This window comes from Abrus precatorius, unplaced genomic scaffold (genome assembly GCF_003935025.1).
Source record: "Abrus precatorius isolate BTA unplaced genomic scaffold, Abrus_2018 Scaffold11, whole genome shotgun sequence".
Lineage (NCBI taxonomy): Eukaryota > Viridiplantae > Streptophyta > Magnoliopsida > Fabales > Fabaceae > Abrus > Abrus precatorius.
The window spans coordinates 5,273,635-5,294,872 of record NW_020874303.1 but is presented as its reverse complement, the minus strand read 5'-3'; the positions used below and the strand labels follow the sequence as shown (position 1 = coordinate 5,294,872).

General features: G+C 24.3%; 1 protein-coding gene across 1 annotated transcript; it reads left to right on the top strand.

Annotated features, from left to right (window-relative positions):
• Positions 1–12,376: 12,376 nt before the first annotated feature.
• On the top strand, positions 12,377–14,378 carry LOC113856316 (epidermis-specific secreted glycoprotein EP1-like). Its single transcript, XM_027488091.1, has one exon. It carries the CDS (start codon positions 12,395–12,397, stop codon positions 13,700–13,702), a length of 1,308 nt encoding a protein of 435 aa, XP_027343892.1. The 5' UTR covers positions 12,377–12,394; the 3' UTR covers positions 13,703–14,378.
• The last annotated feature ends 6,860 nt before the right edge of the window (positions 14,379–21,238 follow it).

Here is a 21,238-nt window from a genome sequence, read left to right as displayed (position 1 = left end):
AAAATCTTATTATTATTAGTCATTTAAATTTAGTCATAATAATTAAGATTGACATTTTAAAAAAATAGAAAGTAATATGTACAAAACTACAAAAATATAATCTAAAGGTTATTTGTTTAGGAAAATATTGTTTATTTTTATTTTATTTTCGGTTTTAGTTTTAAAATTGTGACATTTTTATTTTGTTTCTTATTTTACAAATTTATACAAAAAATAGTAATTTTTTTTATTTTTAAACAATAAAATAATAATTTTTTTACTTTAAAGTAAAAAAAAAAATGTAAAACAAATAACATTTTCTAAATCTGAAGAGTTCCCTAAAAGTAAAAAATTCAAAACTCATAAAAATTAGATGTAACATCCAAGAAAGTTAATAGTAGCAAGTGAATAAGTAGAGAATATAAAATAATTTAACAAGTATTAATTTTATCTTTTAGAATTGAAGTTAACTAATTAAAAGTAATCATTTTGTTACAAAAAATATTTATTATTTTAAAAATAAAATATTTCTTTTAGTTGTTTTTATAACAAATAATTACTATTATTTTTGTATTACCTTATTTTTATATGCATTAATTGTTGATTTTTTTATATCCTAATATATGGTGAGATATATATATATTAATAAGACACTTTTTAATATTCATAAATAAATATATTTATCTATTTAATGTATGAATCACAGACCATTCATTTATATGAATTTTTTTTTAAAAAAATATTATAAGTTTATGATATACAAAAAATTTTAATTGGTCTTGATAAATTAATTCTTTTTTATAAATTTCATAATGACCAAAATATAAGTAAATTAATTTATTTAAGGACTAAAGTATATAAATTAAATATTTTAGAAAATAAAAATTAAAAAAATTATATTTTTTGGAGATCACTAAAAAATAACTTATCCTTTACCAAAAAATTTTAAATTAGATAAAAAAATATACAAAATATCATGTACAGAGTAAAATTTTAATTTTCTTTCTATTATTATTAATGAGGCAAAATTCTAACAACACAACAAACAAATTAACCATTCTAGGAAAATAATCTCCTTATTATCTTCACTAAAGATATATCTAAATCGAGCGAAGGAGAATTTAAAACAAGTTCATCAACATACACCTAGAAAATTTAATTAACTAAAAAATATGATTTCCATAAAAATATGATGAATACTAACAATTCTAACATATTATATAAGTTCTTTAATTTTCTTAATCATATGATACACTTTATGAGTATTAGAACTAATTAAATGATTAAGAAAATAGTAGGTACAACTTAGCATTAAGAACGTAGTAGTAACTCAGCTTCTAGGTGAATTCTACACAAAATTTTATTGGTTATCCCTAATTAATCCTCCACAAACTCTCAAATCATTGCCTCTATAAATTAATCCATCCATATCTAGCTTGTACTTGTGAAAAAGGAAAATATTTCAGACAAACAAAGTCTCATACTAAGTCTTGTGAATAAAAGAATGAGACAACACAAATCAAAAGTAATGTACATCAAAAGTAATGTACTATCTTTGACAATTCAACTTATATCAGAACTGTTTTATATCAAAAGATATTTTATTAAACACCCACCCAGTTTTGGACAACCATAACAACTAAATAACAATGAAAAATTTAATGTTCTAATTATTCACCCTATTTGCATGTTTATTAGCAAAATTAAACATTAACTATCTAGTTAAAGTTAAATTGAAAAAAGAAATCCATAGAAGTAAAATCATAATCTTAAAAGACATGCATTACAGATTCAGTATTATTAGTATACCTATAACATATATTAGAATTTAGTCCTTTTATCAATAGTTAAAAGTTTATACTGAGATATGCCTTCTAAAGAAAGAGTTTAATTTTATGAAGATCTTATCACTTCTAAATAGTTTTAAATAATTCAAATTCAACACAATCTTTATTAGATATAATGAGTGAGTATGCAGAAAATCAACTAGTCACATTAAGGTCAATAGATACTGGGGGAGGGGGGGGGGTTAGACTATTTAGAATTTACCTAATATTAGAAGAAATATAGAAGAATCGTTTCTACCAACCTCAATAATAATTAGAAATAAATCAAGCCATAAGAAGATTCAGAAAAGACTCAGAAACACTAAGATTGAGCTCAACAAGTCTATAAACACTAGGGATAAAAATTCACTGCAAAACTTGGTTTTAAAACTATTTCTTTTAATCCAAAACAGACATTTTTTTCATACTATCAAGCACCACAAATACCTTTTTAGTTGATAGAAATAACACCTGATGCAAGAATGACACAAATGTTATCTAAATTAAATTTATATTTAACTAACAATATTTTAACCCAAAGGTTATCAAAATTATTAACGATTTTTCAATTTAGTTTAACCATATAAGCTAAATTAGAATGATGAATATATTTAAAACTAAGCTCTCTTCCTGATATTTAGGTTTATAAATTTTCTTTCAAGCTACTAAATGACACTTTTTATTTGTAGAAGTAGAGTCTCAAATAATTTTTTTTACATATTTTATTTATCTCCTCACAAACACCTAAAGGGAGAAGATGAATTTGTATAGTATAATTAGAAATATTCATTGTACTAGACTCTCCTAAAGTAACTCTTCTAGTAAAAAAAAATTAAATTAACTATCCAATTAGATAATTTCTTTCTAATTTTATCTATTAAATTTGAGTACATATCATTCTTAAAGTTTTTACTAAAATAAGAAATATACAAATAAGAGTCTATGCCTTTAGAGCACATAATCCTAAAGATTGACTAAGCAACTTCTTGCTCTCGATACTATTATTTGCTGAAAAATAAATTAAAGATTTATTATAATCAACTTTTTTGACAAGATGTAGTACAAAATAGATTCATCATTGTTCAAATAACTTGAACTTAATCTAAAGAAGCTTAAGCTACTAAAATTAAATCATCTACATAAAGCATATGAAAAAAGAATGCCAATCTCTAGCCTTAATCTTAGATTGGATATACAAAACTAATATTTCTAAATATTATACAAAAATATAGGGAAATAAAAGATCTCTTTGAAGAATGCCCCTAGAGGACAGAAAATTATCTAAGAGATCCTCATTGCAGTTAATTTGAAAAGAACAAGAAAAAATATAACTAACTACACACTAAATCAGTCCAATGACTACCAAAACTTATCATACTTAAAATTTCTTTAATAAAATTCTAATTAAATTTATTACAGGCTTTATTAAGTTCTAGCTTTAAAATTATAGAGTAAAATTTACTTTTCATATTTTTTTAAAAATAAATTATTTATTAAAAAATTATAACATTATCTATACTTTATCTAATAAGAACAAAACTACATTGATTTTTAAAAATTAAATGAAATGGAAGAAAATTTATCATATTTATTACTATTTTTTTATTTTATACATTACATTATAAAGAGATATAGGTCTAAATTAAGAAATATTTTCAAAATGCATTTATTTAAGAATTAAAGTTAAAATAATTTGATTTACTTCAATAATTTTAGCAAGATAAGCAAAAACATCGTTAAAAAACTTTAAAATATAATGAGTATAAAGATGAAATAATTTTTATTTAAACTTAAAAAAATAAAACATATAGGTCATCAGACATGTAGATTTTCCTATATTAAAAAGGGTAATTTTATTTTCATTAAAAAACACTTAATTAACGTAATTTATATAGTTATTTTTATTGATCTTAATAAATTTATTTTTTTTATAAATTTCATAATGACCAAAATATGAGTAAATTAATTTATTTGAGGACTAAATTATATAAAGTGAATGTTTTAGGAAATAAAAATAAAAAAATAATTTTTTAAAGATCAAGTTATGTATTTACGCAATGCTTTTTCAAAATAAAAAATAACTCATCCCTTACTTAAAACTATTAAATTAGATTAAAAAAATAAAAACAATCTTGTATTGAACGAAACCTCAATTTAGTAACGCATTTCACACACAACATAATTACGATAAAAATATTAGTATGATTATAATTAAAATATATCCTCAATGTAACATACAATAATTAATTTGATTTTTATTTATATTATTATTTTGAAACTTGTAAGAGATAAACTATAAAGTAAAGTATTATAGATTTTATAAAGTAGTATAAAGGATCATGTTTAAAGGTTATTATACTGGTGTATGTCTTATTTTTCTTTATTTAAGATTAATATTTGTACTAAATTTATGCATTTTTATATTTTCATAAAAAATAATGACTTATATTATTAAGTCAAAAGCATAAAATGTCAAAGAAGAAATGAAAAATTGAATAGTTAAAAAATAAGAAAACAAAATAAAGTGATAATTCAAAAGAATTTATTAAAAGTAAGAATTTGGAAAAGAAATACTATGTAAAACTTTAGCGAAACACAACTTTTAAATATAGTTCTATCTTGAAATATTCAATAACTGGATCGATCACATAATAATATTAATTTGTTGTAATATATTTCATTTAATAATAGAATATCTAGGTTTTATTAATTTATGCTTTTAATATAATTACTGCTCTCTATATATGACATAGAATACGATAAACCAATCAATAATTCTAAAACATATTGAATCAAAATTATACTAACAAATGTTATTTTAATACTTAGTAATTTTCTATTATTTTTTAATGAATTGACACCTAACTATAATTATTTTTTAACTCTTTTTCCAAAAAAATATTTTATAGCAGTGATATATATTGCGAGGAACGTGTGTGTATACATGTGTATACTCATGTTAAATAACAAAATACAATTACTTTGGAGAAAAATATATTTTTATAAAATTTAATTAGCAATTAATTACGTTTACTCTTTATTTGATATCTATAGCATGTTATTTAAGAAGTGTAATTTTAAAAATTTTAGATTATGAACTAATTCAAAAATATTTTTTATATTAATTATTATCAAAGTCAAGAAGTTTTATTGATATATGAGTTCAAAATAGGATGATAGTGTAAAAAAATTATATGATGAACATATTTAAATTAATTTCTCATTTAATAACATAAAAAAAAATAATTTCAATTATGATTTGACAGAGAGATATATACAGTTATAAGTATAAGGGGAAAAAGAAAAACCTGACGAGATTTGTGCAAATTTATGTTAACTTTTAAAAAAAAATCCGAAGAAAAGAAAATAAATTGTCAACTCTTGCATCAAGAATGGCGAAGTGGGGGAGTAAAGTCCAAAAGTATAAAATAAAGGTGAATCGTGTAAATCACACTTAATTATTTGGAATTACTTTTCACAACTTGAAAAAGTTAAAGAAAGAAAAAACTTAGCACATCATCTATATAGGACACCGACTGAATCAGATAGATTAGGGTGAGATTGGGGAAAGCAACACCTGAGAATCATAGGACTTAATTATATTCAATATAACATATGAGGAATGGCTACTCTACCATTATTGTTAATACATACTTTATCTCTGCTGGTCACCAATGTCTTTGAGGAGAGACTAGCTAGCTATGCCAATAATTGAGTGAAAATGATGACATCTCTCAACTTATTGGCCTTTTTCGCAATTTGATTAATAAATAGGAGCAAGTGTCGCAAAATGTTTTAGAATATAAGAACAAATAAGAGATATCAACATCATGATCCAATAGACCCAATCACATAGGTTATAAATTATTCCATTTAACATGGTGAAAGATTTATTTTTACTGCTACAATAAGGGTAATCAGGTTTACCCTTATCACCCATATCTTGGAGAGATTGTGTAATGGGCCAAAATAATAATAAATGTACTAAAAGTTCGAAACAAGAAAATAATTGGGATTTGCAAACTAGGACAATTATCATCTTTAGTAAGTAATGGGAGAGACAATCTTAAATGGCTTCCAACTCGTAAATGTGCCTATGTTTTATTCCTTTATTTTATTTACATTATCAACTTTTTTATTCTCGTACTTTTTGCTTTGTTATAATGATGCAAGATCATGCATCAACATCAGTATCTTTTTGATTTTGGGCCATTAAGAATCAATTAATTGAACTTTGATAAGGAAAGGGTACTCTTTTCCTTTGTGTTTTTTGTTAAAATTTTTCCCTTTAGACCTACAAGAATCAAGGTTATTTATTTTCTTTAATTTACCTTGGAATAAGTTGTTTCAAATGATGCTTCTCTTATGCCTTTTGTCTTAATTGAATGCTTTCCGGGCAAGATTAAGAACTGTTTATGCCATTCATCATATCAATCGAAATATTTCTCCAACGGACAAGACTTTATGATCTATCCTATTTTTAATAATAAAAAATTTAAGAGAGGATAAGTTGTCCCTTTTGTCAAAGCAATTCCACAAAGTCTCAACAAATGCGTACACATATATTAAATTTAATATTTACAAATGACCAATCAAGGATGATCTATCATACTTGTTGGAACTTATAATATTTCTTATTGATGCTGATTGATCTTATTAATTAACTAATTAGGCAGCTTGTTCTTGGAGAAAAAAATAAAATTATGCATATGCCCACTTTTTTCCAAATTCATCTAAGATATCCAAATATGAGCTGTATAATAGTACCATATACACTAACACTTTCTTGAACACCACCGCTTGAACTTTTGAATTTCTTCGAAATAGAAAATGCATAATCGATTAAAGATTGTACTTTTTTTATACCTATGTCAGGTAAATAACTGATTAAGAACATTAACTATTTATAATTTTTACCTTTGCTTGAAGTCATTAATTGGTTCAGTCTTTATTACTTCCTTCTTTGACTGCAAATTGTGTAAGATATCCATACAATGCAAAGGAAAAAGAAAAAGACGCACACTGAGCTATGCCTACTAAACAATTTTTGCATATAAATTGAGAAAGTAAGCTAAAGTGACGTGTAAGATAAATAAAATAACATTTCTAGATTATGTATATATTTTAAAAATTTTCTTACAATATAAGTTTTGTGTGTTTGGAAATACGTTAAAAAAAACTTATAAATATCAAACCAACGAATAAACTATGACTAGGAACGTTATAATAAACATGAATACACGTATTTTCTAACGTTAAACTAAACATGCTAAAATCCAATTATCTGGTTAGTATGACCAAATTTTCCTACGTTGGTCATGGTATCACCAAGATCTATAGCTATTCATCTTAGTAATGTAGCAGCGTAGCTGATAGAGGAAAGAAAACCTCTTTTTGTCAACTCTATTTGCTTATTAAATTTAGCTTATTATAGAAAAGTTATTACTTTTTTCTGTTAACTTCTAAAATAATTAAAAATAAGCGATTGTTTTAGGTTGAAACGTTGATGGAAAGAATGCAATCGAGGATATCCACAACCACAACCTCCTGATCTTCTTCCTGTTTGAAGTTTTGTCTCCAGGTTTGATTTGTTTGTTTGTTTGTGTTTGGGGACAATATGCTATGATTTGTTGGGTTATTTCATGTTTTGTCTTCAAGTGGTTTGTGTAAAGCAGTGATGATTTTGTTGCTTATGTTCTGTATGGACAACAATAAATATGTTACCTAGGAAATGTTTCTTTTTTGGTTCTAATAATAATTGATTGGTAGGTTCGCTTATTTGTGCTTTAAGTATAGTTTGTACATGGAACTCGGTAGTTGACACAAAGGTGACCAGTAAACTGTGATTCAGAGACTCACAAATCTTCAAGTTTTTTTCCCTGTTAAAAACAAATCACTTACTAATGAAAAGTCCAATTAAGTCAATCTTTTCATGGCATTGGTATATCAATTATTTAGTAAACAGTAATGTTTATATATAACGGTTAAATATTTATAATAATACACTTTTGTGAATTTTAATAGAAAATTAATTTATTAGTTCTTTAATCAATCACTATGGTTGATAGTAAAAAGAAAAGAGAAATATTTGCATGTGATGAAGATCTTCTCATGTTAATTTTGGTGAGAGGGATAAAGATACAAAATAATAATGAAAAGAACTATCATTTGTATAGATTTAATTTATTTTGCTTTTTATCTTTTATTTTATTATTATAAGATGAGGATCCAAATCGTCTGCTTTAATTTTTTGTAAAGATCATCAACACCCTCTAAGAGTGATCAGTAAATAAAATGTTTTTATTAAAAATTACAGTAATCTGTGTCTTCAGATGGGCTTTTATGTGTAGGCGACATTGGGCCTCGTACGTGCTAGTGCTATATTTGTTACTGACCCCAAGAGTACCCTTTTTTATGGGATGATGAATCCACAGTCCATGTTTATCTTTTGGCCCTTTTTTTAATATTCATACTCCATCTTTTACGAGAAATATGATATCACCCTATAACATTCATTGTTTATTACCTTATAGTAATTGTATATAAATATAATTTTTTAAAGAAACATAAATCATTTATTAAAATATTAATAATATTTAAAAAAACAAAATTATTTTAACTTGACGAAATTCTCAATTCTATATCTACAGGTACAGTAAAAAACTAAAAATCACGTAATTTTGTTTAACATATCGTAAAATGTGTTTATTAATTTGAAATTTATGTTTAAAAAAATTAATAAAACTTTAAAAGATTTTTTTAATTAATTTTATTTTTTTAAAAATAAAATTCTAACTTTTAAAATACAAGATAGCATTATTATATATGTTATTTTATGATAAATAATATCAATAGCAAACGAATATCACACTTTTTTATTGTAAATCAAAACAAAATTATATATAATAATAAAGATAAGATATTTTAATTTATAAAAAATTATTTAAATAAATATTTTAATTCAAAATTTGATATTAAATTTAAGATAATGTAAATTATATATAAATTTTTTTATGACTTATATATCAATTAAAGATAATATAAATTATATATCGATATTGCAATATATTATATAATAAAATAGAAAAATAATTTTAAATAATTAAATATTTTTTTCTTTAATTTATTAAAGTTAGAAACATTATTTATATTTTTTAATATAAAATTAATTTTTCAATAAAAAAGATTTAAAAAATAAAAAATATATTTAAATCAATTAATAAAAATAATTACTTATGATGAGTGAGGATATAACTTAATTTTAAAATAATTTGTATTAAATGAAAGATAAGGTAACATTAATATACAAAAAATTTCAATAATTTATAACGTACAAAGTGAAGACGCTAATTTTAAATTGTTGTATTTAGTTAGGTTAATAAATAAATTATTTAATTACTTATCTATAATTCTGAAATTCTTTATCATGTCTAAATATTAAATGTAATGAAAAATTTCACAATTACACATGGTAATTATTAATTAATACTTTCTCTTTGGTAAATTAACTTTTAAATAATGATAGAAAAATATTAATATAAAATAAAAGCTTTCAAACAATTAAGATTAAAAATATAAATTAAAATTGATCATGATAGAATATGAAATTACACTATTTTTATGTCAAATATGAATTTAAGAGTGTGCATGTTTAAATAAATTTATTTAAGTACTTATTTAATAATATTTAAATAATAGTTTATATTATAAATTTAGTAATAAATTTATCAATTTTTTTCTCTTTTGAAGTAAAGTGCAACTAAAGTGAGTGTTGAATAGCACATTTTTAACATATCTTTCCATTAATGTTAAATTTCTTTTTAAGAACCATAAAATTAAAAATCAGAACCCTTAAATGAGAAGTGTTATAATTTTATTACTTCTAAAGAATTAAAGTCAATAATTAAAAAAAAACATTTTAAAAGGACGTGTTTGATATTTTTTTTAAATGTAAATAATCATTTGACACCTGTTAATGAGAGTGAAATGAATGAAAAATATAAAAAATAGAAATATGATATATGACATGATAAAAAAATACAATAGTTAAATGTGAGAATTATTTTAAAAATAATTTTAAATCTTCTTACCTTTTATTTTTATAAATTTTTAATTATTAAATGTAAAATATTAAATATTTTAATATAATAAATATTTGCTTTATAAAATAAAAAAATTAAAAAGATAGGGGTAAATAAGAAATCAAAACTCTTCTTACATTGATTATAAATTGAACATAATAATGACAGGTCAAAAGGGGCAACTGGGGTGACATCGACGACTGCATTAGTTTTGGGTTCAGTACTCACTGCCATTAAAGTAGTCACCTAACGTTGGGTCATTGGCTTCAGCTTCATTTTCAGAAAATCCACTACGTTAATCATAAGGCTCACACACGTGCTAAGTAAACAATGCTTTGATGTTTTCGATAAATAAATGTTTTAAAGACGTGTTTAAATTCTCTATTAGCCTTATCATTTGGGTAAAGTCATTGTCTTAAAGATGTGATTTTAGACTAATTTTACACGTGATTCTCAAGGGTTCAGGACAAAATATTTCTACTGCTAATCATTCTTAGAAGAGTTCAGTGAATTGGACTGTTGGTAATAAGCAGAATAGTGCACTTTACCTCTGATAGTTTCCAGTTAATTTTGGTTCTGTCTTTCAGTTAGTGGAAATTGAAACTATGTCTTCAATTAACTCTATTATATTCAAGTTAACAAGCACAAATTGTTTAGTTGTCAATATTGATAACTAATACTATTTAGTTATCAGATGTGATTGCAGGTAAATTTATACATTGACTTTAGTTTATGATATATCTGAGTGAGGAATTTTTATTATTTAGTTATCAATATTTTTATCTCATTGTACAAATTAATCTTGTGCTTTTTTTTTATACACTAGTCTATCACATAGGTTAAATTACTAATTGTAAATAAGAATTTAAGCATTTTTAACGAAAGTGTTTAAGCAACATTTTTAAATAAGCACCAATTTTATATTTAGGATTTGAAGATAGAGAAGAATGATGTAGACAACTAAATAATAGTCAATTGCTAAATTAATCACCTAATGCCTAACTTATTGTAGTGGACCTAAATAGTTGATGACATATAAAAATGTTAGATAATTTGTGAGATTCATTTATAATTATATGATTTGAGATGAGAGTTGTTTAAATAATAAAAAGTTGAAAAAAGTAATATATTATTATGAGATTTTGCATAAAAATTAATAAAATATAACTTAACTTATGAGAATAGTTGGAGATGCTTTTACTATAAAAAAAAAAGTTTAATTTTTATAATTTGATATTTTTTAATGAATTTAAATCAATTATGACCACAGAGAGGCTCAGCTGGGATGATATGGAGAGGCCATTAAAGTAGACAGCTATTGTTGGGTTATTTTCTTCATTTCGTTAAAATCCATTCAATGAATTAAAAAGCTCAACGTACATGTTGCCTACAATTTCATATGCGGATATAAAATAAAGAGGTTTTGTTATTTTTATAATTAAAAGTGGATTTGAAGAACTGTTTATTTAAGAATTTCAATCATAATATAATTAGGCTTCTTCTTTTTTTCACTTTAGTCAAAATCTTGGTAACTCCCTTCATGCAAACATGCTCAAACCACCATAAAAGCCGTAAGTTAGGTTGAATATGATTCAGTCAAGAAAATCCAATGGGCACAAACAACGGGCATGTCAAAATCTTTGACCAACCTCACCACCCGCCTCGTACTTCTATTATCATGTTATAAAAGAAAAAAAAAAGTGTAATGATAAAAAATAAAATAACACACCAGAATTAACATAGTTAAATAAACATAGTTCTATAAATATGACTTACTTTCACTGATACTGTAACATATATATATTATTTACTGTAAAGTGTCCAACTTTTCTTTTAAAATTTATATACATAATGACTCATACTTTATTATAATAATTTGTAACTTTTTATTCAATTTATTGAAATAATGTCGATCAAAATTCAAGAAATATCTTAACAATAAATAATTATGCATAAATTCAAAGTATCTTAACATATTTAATAGTTCATATTAAATCTATAACTTCTAGAAATTAAATAAAATTGTCATTTAATTTACAGCATACTTTAATTGTTATTTTATTAAATTTAAAACTAAATGTATTTTTATTTTTCACTTGCAAAATCAATTTATCAAAATGTGGGGCATCAAAGATAGGAAGACTTCGTGGACATTTGCTTAGTGCCTTATAAAAGCAATCTTATTTTAAGGGACACTTTTCTAAATATCTTATCCAAAGATACAAAACAAATGCTTTGATGTTCAAGCCAACTAGGTACTAAACTCATCATTTTCACAAATAATGCACGGAAGTGTACTGACGACACGGAAATTTTTCACAGTTGGCATCTTTGTCGTCACAGTCTATGTTTTGTTGATCTCGATCCAGATCTGGTTCATTTTTAAATAATATTCAAGTTGAAAACTTTGACCAAAGGTGGCTCGAGTACCTTCTAAGTCCTAAATTTCTTACTATATATAGTAAGGCTACCCACAAACATTCCATAACACATTCATCAATTACAACAATGGCTTCTTTGTCTCAACACAAAACTTCCCTTCTTGCCATACTGTTCTTCTTCTCATCCTTCACTTTCATTGCTCATGCTATTGTTCCTAAAAATGAAACCTTTAAATTTGTTAACTCCGGTGAATTTGGGCCCTTTATTGTTGAGTATGGTGCTGATTACCGAATGATAAGCATTTTCAACTCTCCATTCCAAGTTGGTTTCTACAACACTACACCAAATGCCTTCACTTTGGCTCTACGTGTGGGACTTCAACGCTCGGAGCAACTGTTCCGTTGGGTGTGGGAAGCCAATAGAGGCAACCCGGTTGGAGAAAATGCCACCTTTTCACTTGGGGTTGATGGGAACCTTGTGTTGGCTCATGCTGATGGTAGAATTGCTTGGCAAACCAACACTGCCAACAAGGGTGTTGTGGCCTTTAGGTTGCTTCCAAATGGTAACATGGTGCTCCTCGATGCACAGGGTAACTTTGTTTGGCAAAGTTTTGACCATCCTACGGATACCCTTTTGGTGGGTCAGTATCTTAGAGCTAAAGGCCCATCCAAGTTGGTTAGTAGGCTTTCAGAGAAGGAAAATGTAGACGGGCCTTATAGTTTGGTGTTGGAGCCTAAAGGGTTGGCTTTGTACTATAAGAGCAAGAACTCTCCCAGGCCAATTCTCTATTGGTTTTCATCTGATTGGTTCTCTATTCAACAAGGGTCCTTAGAAAATGCAACACTCACATCTGATCCAGAAAGTTTTGAAATCGGATTTGATTATCATGTGGCCAACCCTTCCTCGAGCGGCAATAGAATTATTGCTAGGCCAGTGAATAATAGCACTTTAACATATCTTAGGCTTGGAATTGATGGCAACATTAAGATGCACACTTACTTCCTTGATGTGCGTGATGGTGTTTGGCAGGTAACCTACACTCTCTTTGAAAGAGATTCTGATGAAAGTGAGTGCCAATTGCCAGAGAGATGTGGGAAATTTGGGCTCTGTGAGGACAACCAATGTGTGGCTTGCCCATTGGAAAATGGGCTTTTTGGGTGGAGCAACAATTGCACTGCCAAGCCTGTGACATCTTGCAAGGCTAGTGATTTCCACTACTACAAACTTGAAGGAGTTGAGCATTACATGAGCAAATACACTGTGGGGGATAGAGTAAGTGAAAGTAATTGTGGAACAAAGTGTACCAAGGATTGCAAGTGTGTTGGCTATTTCTACCACAGAGAGAACTCAAGGTGTTGGATAGCTTACGATCTTCAAACACTTACTAGAGTGGCTAATTCCACACATGTGGGGTATATTAAGGTGCCTAATTAGTAAATAGAGAAGCATAATCCTTGGGAAACCTTGATATTGCAGTTTGTATGCAGTTACCACTTTAATTAATTCCTAATAATGGTGAGATTGCAATAAAATTGCTGTTTGTTTTCTCGTGTGGACATGGATGTATAATAAACTAAGAAGTTCGCAATAAATTTATTATTGGTTTGGATTAAAAGTACAATTTATATTTTTTCTCTTTTTTCAGTTTCCTTGGCATTTGATTAACTTGGTAAGACATAGCTTAAGATTGTTTGTTTATAAATTGTCCTTAGTAGGATAAATGAATTCAATTGTAATCGAACAATCTTTCAAGGTTGAACTTTATTATCTGTGATTATAATGTTGGTGAGGGAAAACTATATCACATAGATGAACGAAGGACAGAATATGATTATGCTTCAAGTTTAAGATGGTCACGGAAAAGGAACAACTTCCTTATCAGAATTTTGCAAAGAGGTTGAATAGGAACGTAGAATTTTTCAACTTCCGAGAGGAACTGGCAATGCAGAGAAATGTCAATTTCTTTTAGAGTTTAGAGGGCCCCTTTGATTCTCTTACAAGTTTCAATTTAAAATTTAAGCTTGTTTACTAATGTGTAGCATTTTAGCATATAAATAAGTAATTTTTTAGGATTAATTATATTTTTAATCTATATAAACATAACTAAATTTAGTTTTAGTTTATTGAATTTATTTTTATGAATTTAAAATTCTTGAAAATGATATTTTATTATTTACTGGTAATGTGACATGCATTTGAACATTATGTATAGCCATTTTGAGGTGATATATATATATATATATATATATATATATATATATATATATATATAGTATAAGATGTTTAAATACATATGAAGTCATTAATAAGTTGTAATAGAAGTTATATTTAAAAATATTTAATTTATGAGAATTAAAATTAATATTTTTATATTAAAATTAAATTTAGTCATATTTATAAAAATTAAAAACATAATTTATCCTCGTTCTTACAATAGATTAATAAGGGTTAAATTAGACATTTGAAAAAGTACTTCATATCAATATCAATATGTTTTTGCTGAAAAAATATTGCACATTTTACTTGACTACTCAACAAAAACTTTATTATATTTTTTGTGAGTATTGGCGCATGCATGTTTACTTTTTCTGTTTTAAAAACCAAAAAACATAACTTTGACAAAAAATTCCCTTATTAATTATAATATTTTTGTCTAAGAGAACATTCATAAAAGTAGAGGAAAATGAATATAAGAAGAGAAAATAACAAATGTATTACAAGAAACCAAACTCATATATTCACAATTTATATTTTATAACTTTATCAACTAAGCTAACTTAAAGAGACTATATAAATTATAGTTATTTGTTATAAGAAAATCAAATACCCTATTAAATTTTTGGTTGATTTATATGCTAGACATATGTCTGTAAAACCAATATATATTTTCTTAATATATTTATTTATTTATAAATTAATTTTAACTTGCATTATTTGCAATTTTCAATAACATAAAAAGGAATGATCTACTATTAAAATGGTAGTTACTTAATTTAAGAATAATTGTTTTTAAATTCAATAAATATAAAATTTGACAAAATTGAGCAAATTCAAACAAATAATTATATAATTTTTAGGATAAAATGGAATGTAGAAAAGTTTGAAAGTTGGCATGATTTTTTGCACCTTGCTCCATGACACTTTATTTTAACCAAACTAACGAGGCCCAACTCAAACTCAAATCCAACCCACATTGAAACAATCAAAATTTTAAAATTGGATTACTACTTTAAAAAAAAACAAAATTTAATTACCACACCGACCCATTCATCTTTTTAACCAGTTTTTATTTTTATTTTATTTTATTTTTTATAAATTGGATGGATGCCCAAGACTAACATATCAAAAAATTGACTTTGATTTTTATTATACACCCTTTTTTTATAATTATATCACCTTTTTCGGAAATAAAATTTTGAAGTATATTAATCATTTTTAAAAATTAAATTTCAAAACTATTTCTAAAATATAATTTTTTAAAAATGGTGCAAATTGATTGCGTTATAACATGTTTGAATCTAAATGAATAACATGTCAGTGTTGCCATGCAATACAAGCTTTTTCTTCCTCGATTTTACGGTTACGGATAACAATGACACCAATTTTGCCATCATTATGATTATGATATTAACTGCTAATGTTTTATGTGCAGTACAAGAATTATATATTATTTTTTAAATAATTAATTAAAGTATATTATATGACTATTTTTATATTAATTTCACATCAAGATAGTCTTTTACATAAAGTCTTATGTTAGTGGGTATTTCCATTAATATTATGGCTGAGTTTATGCTGTTTCTTATGGTCTCCAAATTGCCTATGTATGCAAGAAGAAAATAGGTTACTCAAACTGTTTGGAGGTGGTAAACTCCAAAATTCTATGCTTACCATGCTTTTATTTCTTCAATTCAAACGTTGCTTGCTCTACATTGAGATTCTACGGTTATCCTGTTCTTTGCCAAGATAACGTGTGTGGATCATCTGGCAAAAAAAAGTGCTTTTTAAGGTTGAAAGAGATAGTCATAATGGAACAAGCTCCTTCTGAGTTATCCCTATTGTTGTTTGTGGATATCTCAAAAATTTTATTTTTTAGATCATAGTTTGTTTTTTTATCTTTCCTTTTAACCAAAAAAAGAAGAAAAAAGATTCAGATATTTGATATTTTTAATGGAAGAACGAATTTAAAGAGACAAAAACCAAGAAGAAGATAGAATCTATAGTATTCGATACAGCTGAGAAACAGAGAAACAGAGAAAAAGAGAAAGAAATAACGTGAGATCCATTACTTTTTAAAACTATTCACTTTTGTTAAAAAGTAGCCAAAAAAGCATTGCTTTTTTACCCCCCTTTATTCTATTAGTATCTTTTTTCTATTCCACACATAAATAACATGTGAGTCATGCTTCTAAAAGTGAGAACAGAAATGAATAAACATCTAGTTTATTTGATAAAAATAATATCAGTTTATGATAATTTAAAATGCTATTTATATTATGTCATTTTTAAATACAAATGTTTTTTTCAACAATTATTTAATTTCTACTTCTTCATTACATTAAAATGTTTAGAAGAATTTTCACAAAAATTTAAAATAAATATACTCTTTCTTTTTTATCAATTTCTTTCATTCAAAATAATTTGTTACAGTCGAAAGGAGACAAAGACAGGAGCAAGACTTAAAGAATATGATAACCATACTCATAAAAAAAATGGTGATCATGAAAAATATGTCGACATAAAATAAAAGTCTAACGGTGTTTCTTGTACTAAAACAAAAGGTTTATATTTTAAATGGATCAGTCTTGAAGGTAAAGATTAAGTTTCAGATTATAAAAATAAATAAAATTTATTCTACAAATTAAAATTAATTTATATTCTTAAACTTTAAAAAATTAATAATAAAAATTTTAAAAATATAAAATATAAAATTTTAATTTACAAAAGAGATTAATTTATTTTATTATTTAAATTTTAATTTATTTAATTATTTATTATTTAATTTATTTAAATTAAACTTAAGTATATGTTTATACTAGAGTCAAATTTACTTAAACATTGATCATTTCAATGACCCAAGTCATATTTTTTATTTTAAAATGTGATTTAACATGTTCAATGACACAAGTCATATTTTTTACGTTAAAATGTGATTTATTTTGATTAATTTTTAAATATTCTAAGTACATGATTGAATGAGCGTTTAAAGTCTCTAAACTGAAATTTAAAATTTTAAAAATGATTTAAAATTTGAGTCAACGTATTTAATAATTTTATATATAGTTAATGTTTTTAATAAATTTACCTTTAAATTCACATGATAAATTATATTTTTTATTAAATTAAAAAAATTATATTAAATTTTACTATGATTACTTTTTGACAAAATATTTTAAATATAAGTTATATATTTTAAACTCCATCATATTTTAAAAAATGATTTTATAAAATTAAGTTTGATCAAACTCAAATTCACTAATACTCATTCTTAATACTAAATAATAATCATTTATACAATGTGACACCCCAAAAGAAAAGGAAAAAAGAAAGTGAACCGAATTGTTTTCTCATAGAATTAAATGAGTGAAGAAAAGAATGGTTCAAATTATGGACTTGCTTTGCATCATGCTCACATGTATTATAAATGAAGTGCCCCACTGGTTATCTGCTGTGATAAGCTATTGATTTAAAACACATAGTTGACGAAGCCATTATCATATATAATTCATTGGTCTTATCAAACCATGCCCCATGCCTGCCTCATTCACAATGGATCAAGACAATTGAATAATCACAAGACAAGTTTGAATCTTTTTTAAAATATTTTTCTAAAATTCTCTTATTATTTTATAAAATAAGTATTGAATAAACATTTTTAATAATTAAAAGAACTTGCAAATACAAAAAATAAGAAAATTTAAAATTATTTTTAAATAATATGTCTATAAGTCAACCTCAACCACCATTAATGCAAGGGTTGCATGCACACATGAAATTTCAAACGTCAACCAATAAAACCTAAACAAGCCACCTTGTTTATTTTATAACAATGACTTTTTTTAAAACTATGATAAAGATTTTGATTACGATGACAAAGCTTCTTTTATTTAAATGAGTAAAAGACGTCATTTTTCAATTGAGACTTCCTCAATTCATTTATCTAGTTGACATTATTGTCAGATGGATGGATACTAATAATTTTTTTTAATATTTAAATCTTTGTACACAATATAAATGATTTTTTATTTAAAAATATAATATTTAATAGTTATAATATGTTAAATTGTAATACATTTTCTATTTTTTTTTATAAAACTTATTATATATAACCTTTTATTGTATATAATGTTGTAATAAAAGTAATAGCAGGCTGAAATTGAGAGTAATTTTATTTTCTTTTTATTTTTTAATTTTAAATTTTAAATTTAGATTTAAATATTTAAAATATTAATTTTTATTTAAAAAATAATATTTAATACACTGTTGTATTATTATTTTAATATATTAAATATTTTATTTATTAATAAATTTATTATTTTTACATATTTAAATTTAATCTAAATGTTAAAGTTGATAAAATCAATTTCTTTTTCTTGGCATCATATAAGCAAACCATAAAGCAAAAATTCCAATTTAAAAAATATTAATATTATTTGCACAATAAAATTTATTTATTTTTTCATTTACTTTCTCTTACATTTGGTGTTTACTCTTTTATCTTTCCTGAATTGATACCAGAATCAATTAACACAAAAAAAATAAAAAATGTGCATATGAAAAGAGGAATAAAAAGATTACGAAAAATTAATACTATTAATTTATTAAAGATAAAACTTAAATATAAATTTGAAAGTGTTGTTCTTGTGTATTAATTAAAATTGAAATTTTAATTTAATAATTTTAAATAAAATTAAATATATCTTTATTAAAACTTCAATTTTAATTAATAAAAAATATTAAAAAAATATACTTAAGTTTTATCAAACTATTAACTGCTTGAATCAATGCAATAATTATAAAAGATTTAAAATCTCACGAAGTCAATCTCCAATGCAATTGACAATAATAAAGAAAAGAAACAAAATTGGATGCACATATAAAAACAAATTAATGATGAAAAGAGAACATATGAATTAGTGATTTTCTTCTTTAGACAACTCAATTGTTTACTATGAAAATATTACATTTTTGTTATCAAATAAAAGACCATATAAAAGGAGCCCTTTTCAAAAGATTTCATTGTAGTATATATAAATTTGATTTATTTTTCAAAAAATTAAATATTCTTGAGACATATTTATCCACACATACAGTCCAAATATATACTTCAGATTATTTACCTTTTTCTTTAGTGTTAGAAATAAAATTTTAAAATAAAATGCAATTACAAACTACTTGATGCCGTATACAAATTTTATTTTTAAAAATAAAAAAAATTGTTTAAAACAAAAAAGCAAATATGCTCTTAAGTTTTTTTCTTTTTTGATTTTACTAAAAAACAATTAGAATTTTCTATTAAAAATATTTTTACCAAAATCGCATTGGAATATGCTCCTTTCGCAGTTCGTCACGAAGCATGCGCGATTGTCGTCATTTTATTATTTTTTAATCATTCTTTCAATCTGTCCTCACATGCTCTGTGACTCATAGTGATTTAATTCTTGATATTTCCGACGTAATCATTTAAATTAAAGTAAAAATAAAATAGAAGACGAAATGGTTAATTTATGTTGGGTCATGATGCATCAGCATGTCCACTAATGCTGCCTATTTATATAAAAGTGGTTGTATTGTTGTTGTCATGTGCTATTTTTTTTAATTTTATATGTACTTTCATTTTCTTAATCTTTTATTTTTTTCATTTTGATATGGTGAAATTTACCGCATCGTATTTTTAATTTTTAATTTACTACATGTATATATTTTTAATAAATTGAAAAAATATAATTTTATTTTATATATTAACATTACATAGAGAAAATATAAAATATATATTCATATAATATTTCTTAAAAATTATTTATCACTTTTTATAAAATTTAATTATTTTTAATTTTTCCCATGTAATATCACTTTTTTTACTATAGAAAATTTATAATTTATTAAAAACATCAAAATAAAATATTTTTGACAAATAAAAAATTGAACATTATGCATATGATGAGAACTTTGATAAAAGAATTTTTATATTATATATAAATATATATTATATTTAAAATTATAATTTATTCCATGCACGTACGTATATTGCTCACAAGAACGCTAGTTAAACTATATTTATGAATCTGTGTGCTTGCATCCTTTGTTTTAACATTTTTTAATCAAAATTGTTAAATGTAAAAACTATAAACAATGCAAGTACACATAGTTTTATTTTCTATTTTGTTCATGTATACTACAAAATTATAAAATGCTTTTATTTTCCTTATGGATTGATGTGAAATGGGAATAAATAAAGAAAAGGCATGTATAACCAGTCTTCCAAATTTAAAGTATGAACCGTCAAAATAGAAACAATTATAAAATAAAAACCGAATAATCGAATATGATCAAACAACGTTAGCGCCTCCAAAAAATCGCATCTCTACTTTTGATCGTTGAATGGATATTTGTGGTGGTAATGAAATGTTAGCGCCATGGATTTAAATTATTATTTCCTCGACGTTCTTTTCCTTTGGAAAGTCAATTTTGTAATCTTACGTTTGAAAGGTATCAAAGATTTTTACATGAAATTGTATCAAAATTATACAAAATGTGATTTGTGATAATAAAACTAAACAAAAAAAAAGTTTATATGGTCATTTATTTTTATGGGAGCCAATGGTAGTTATACTTGGCATAAATCTAAATATTTTTTCAGAAAAGTTAATTAGCCACGGAGAATTCATTAATATATACCAATAAAGATACAAAAAGAAAACAATTAGATGGATAAATTTAAGGTCTTTTAATGACAGTAAACGGGTACAT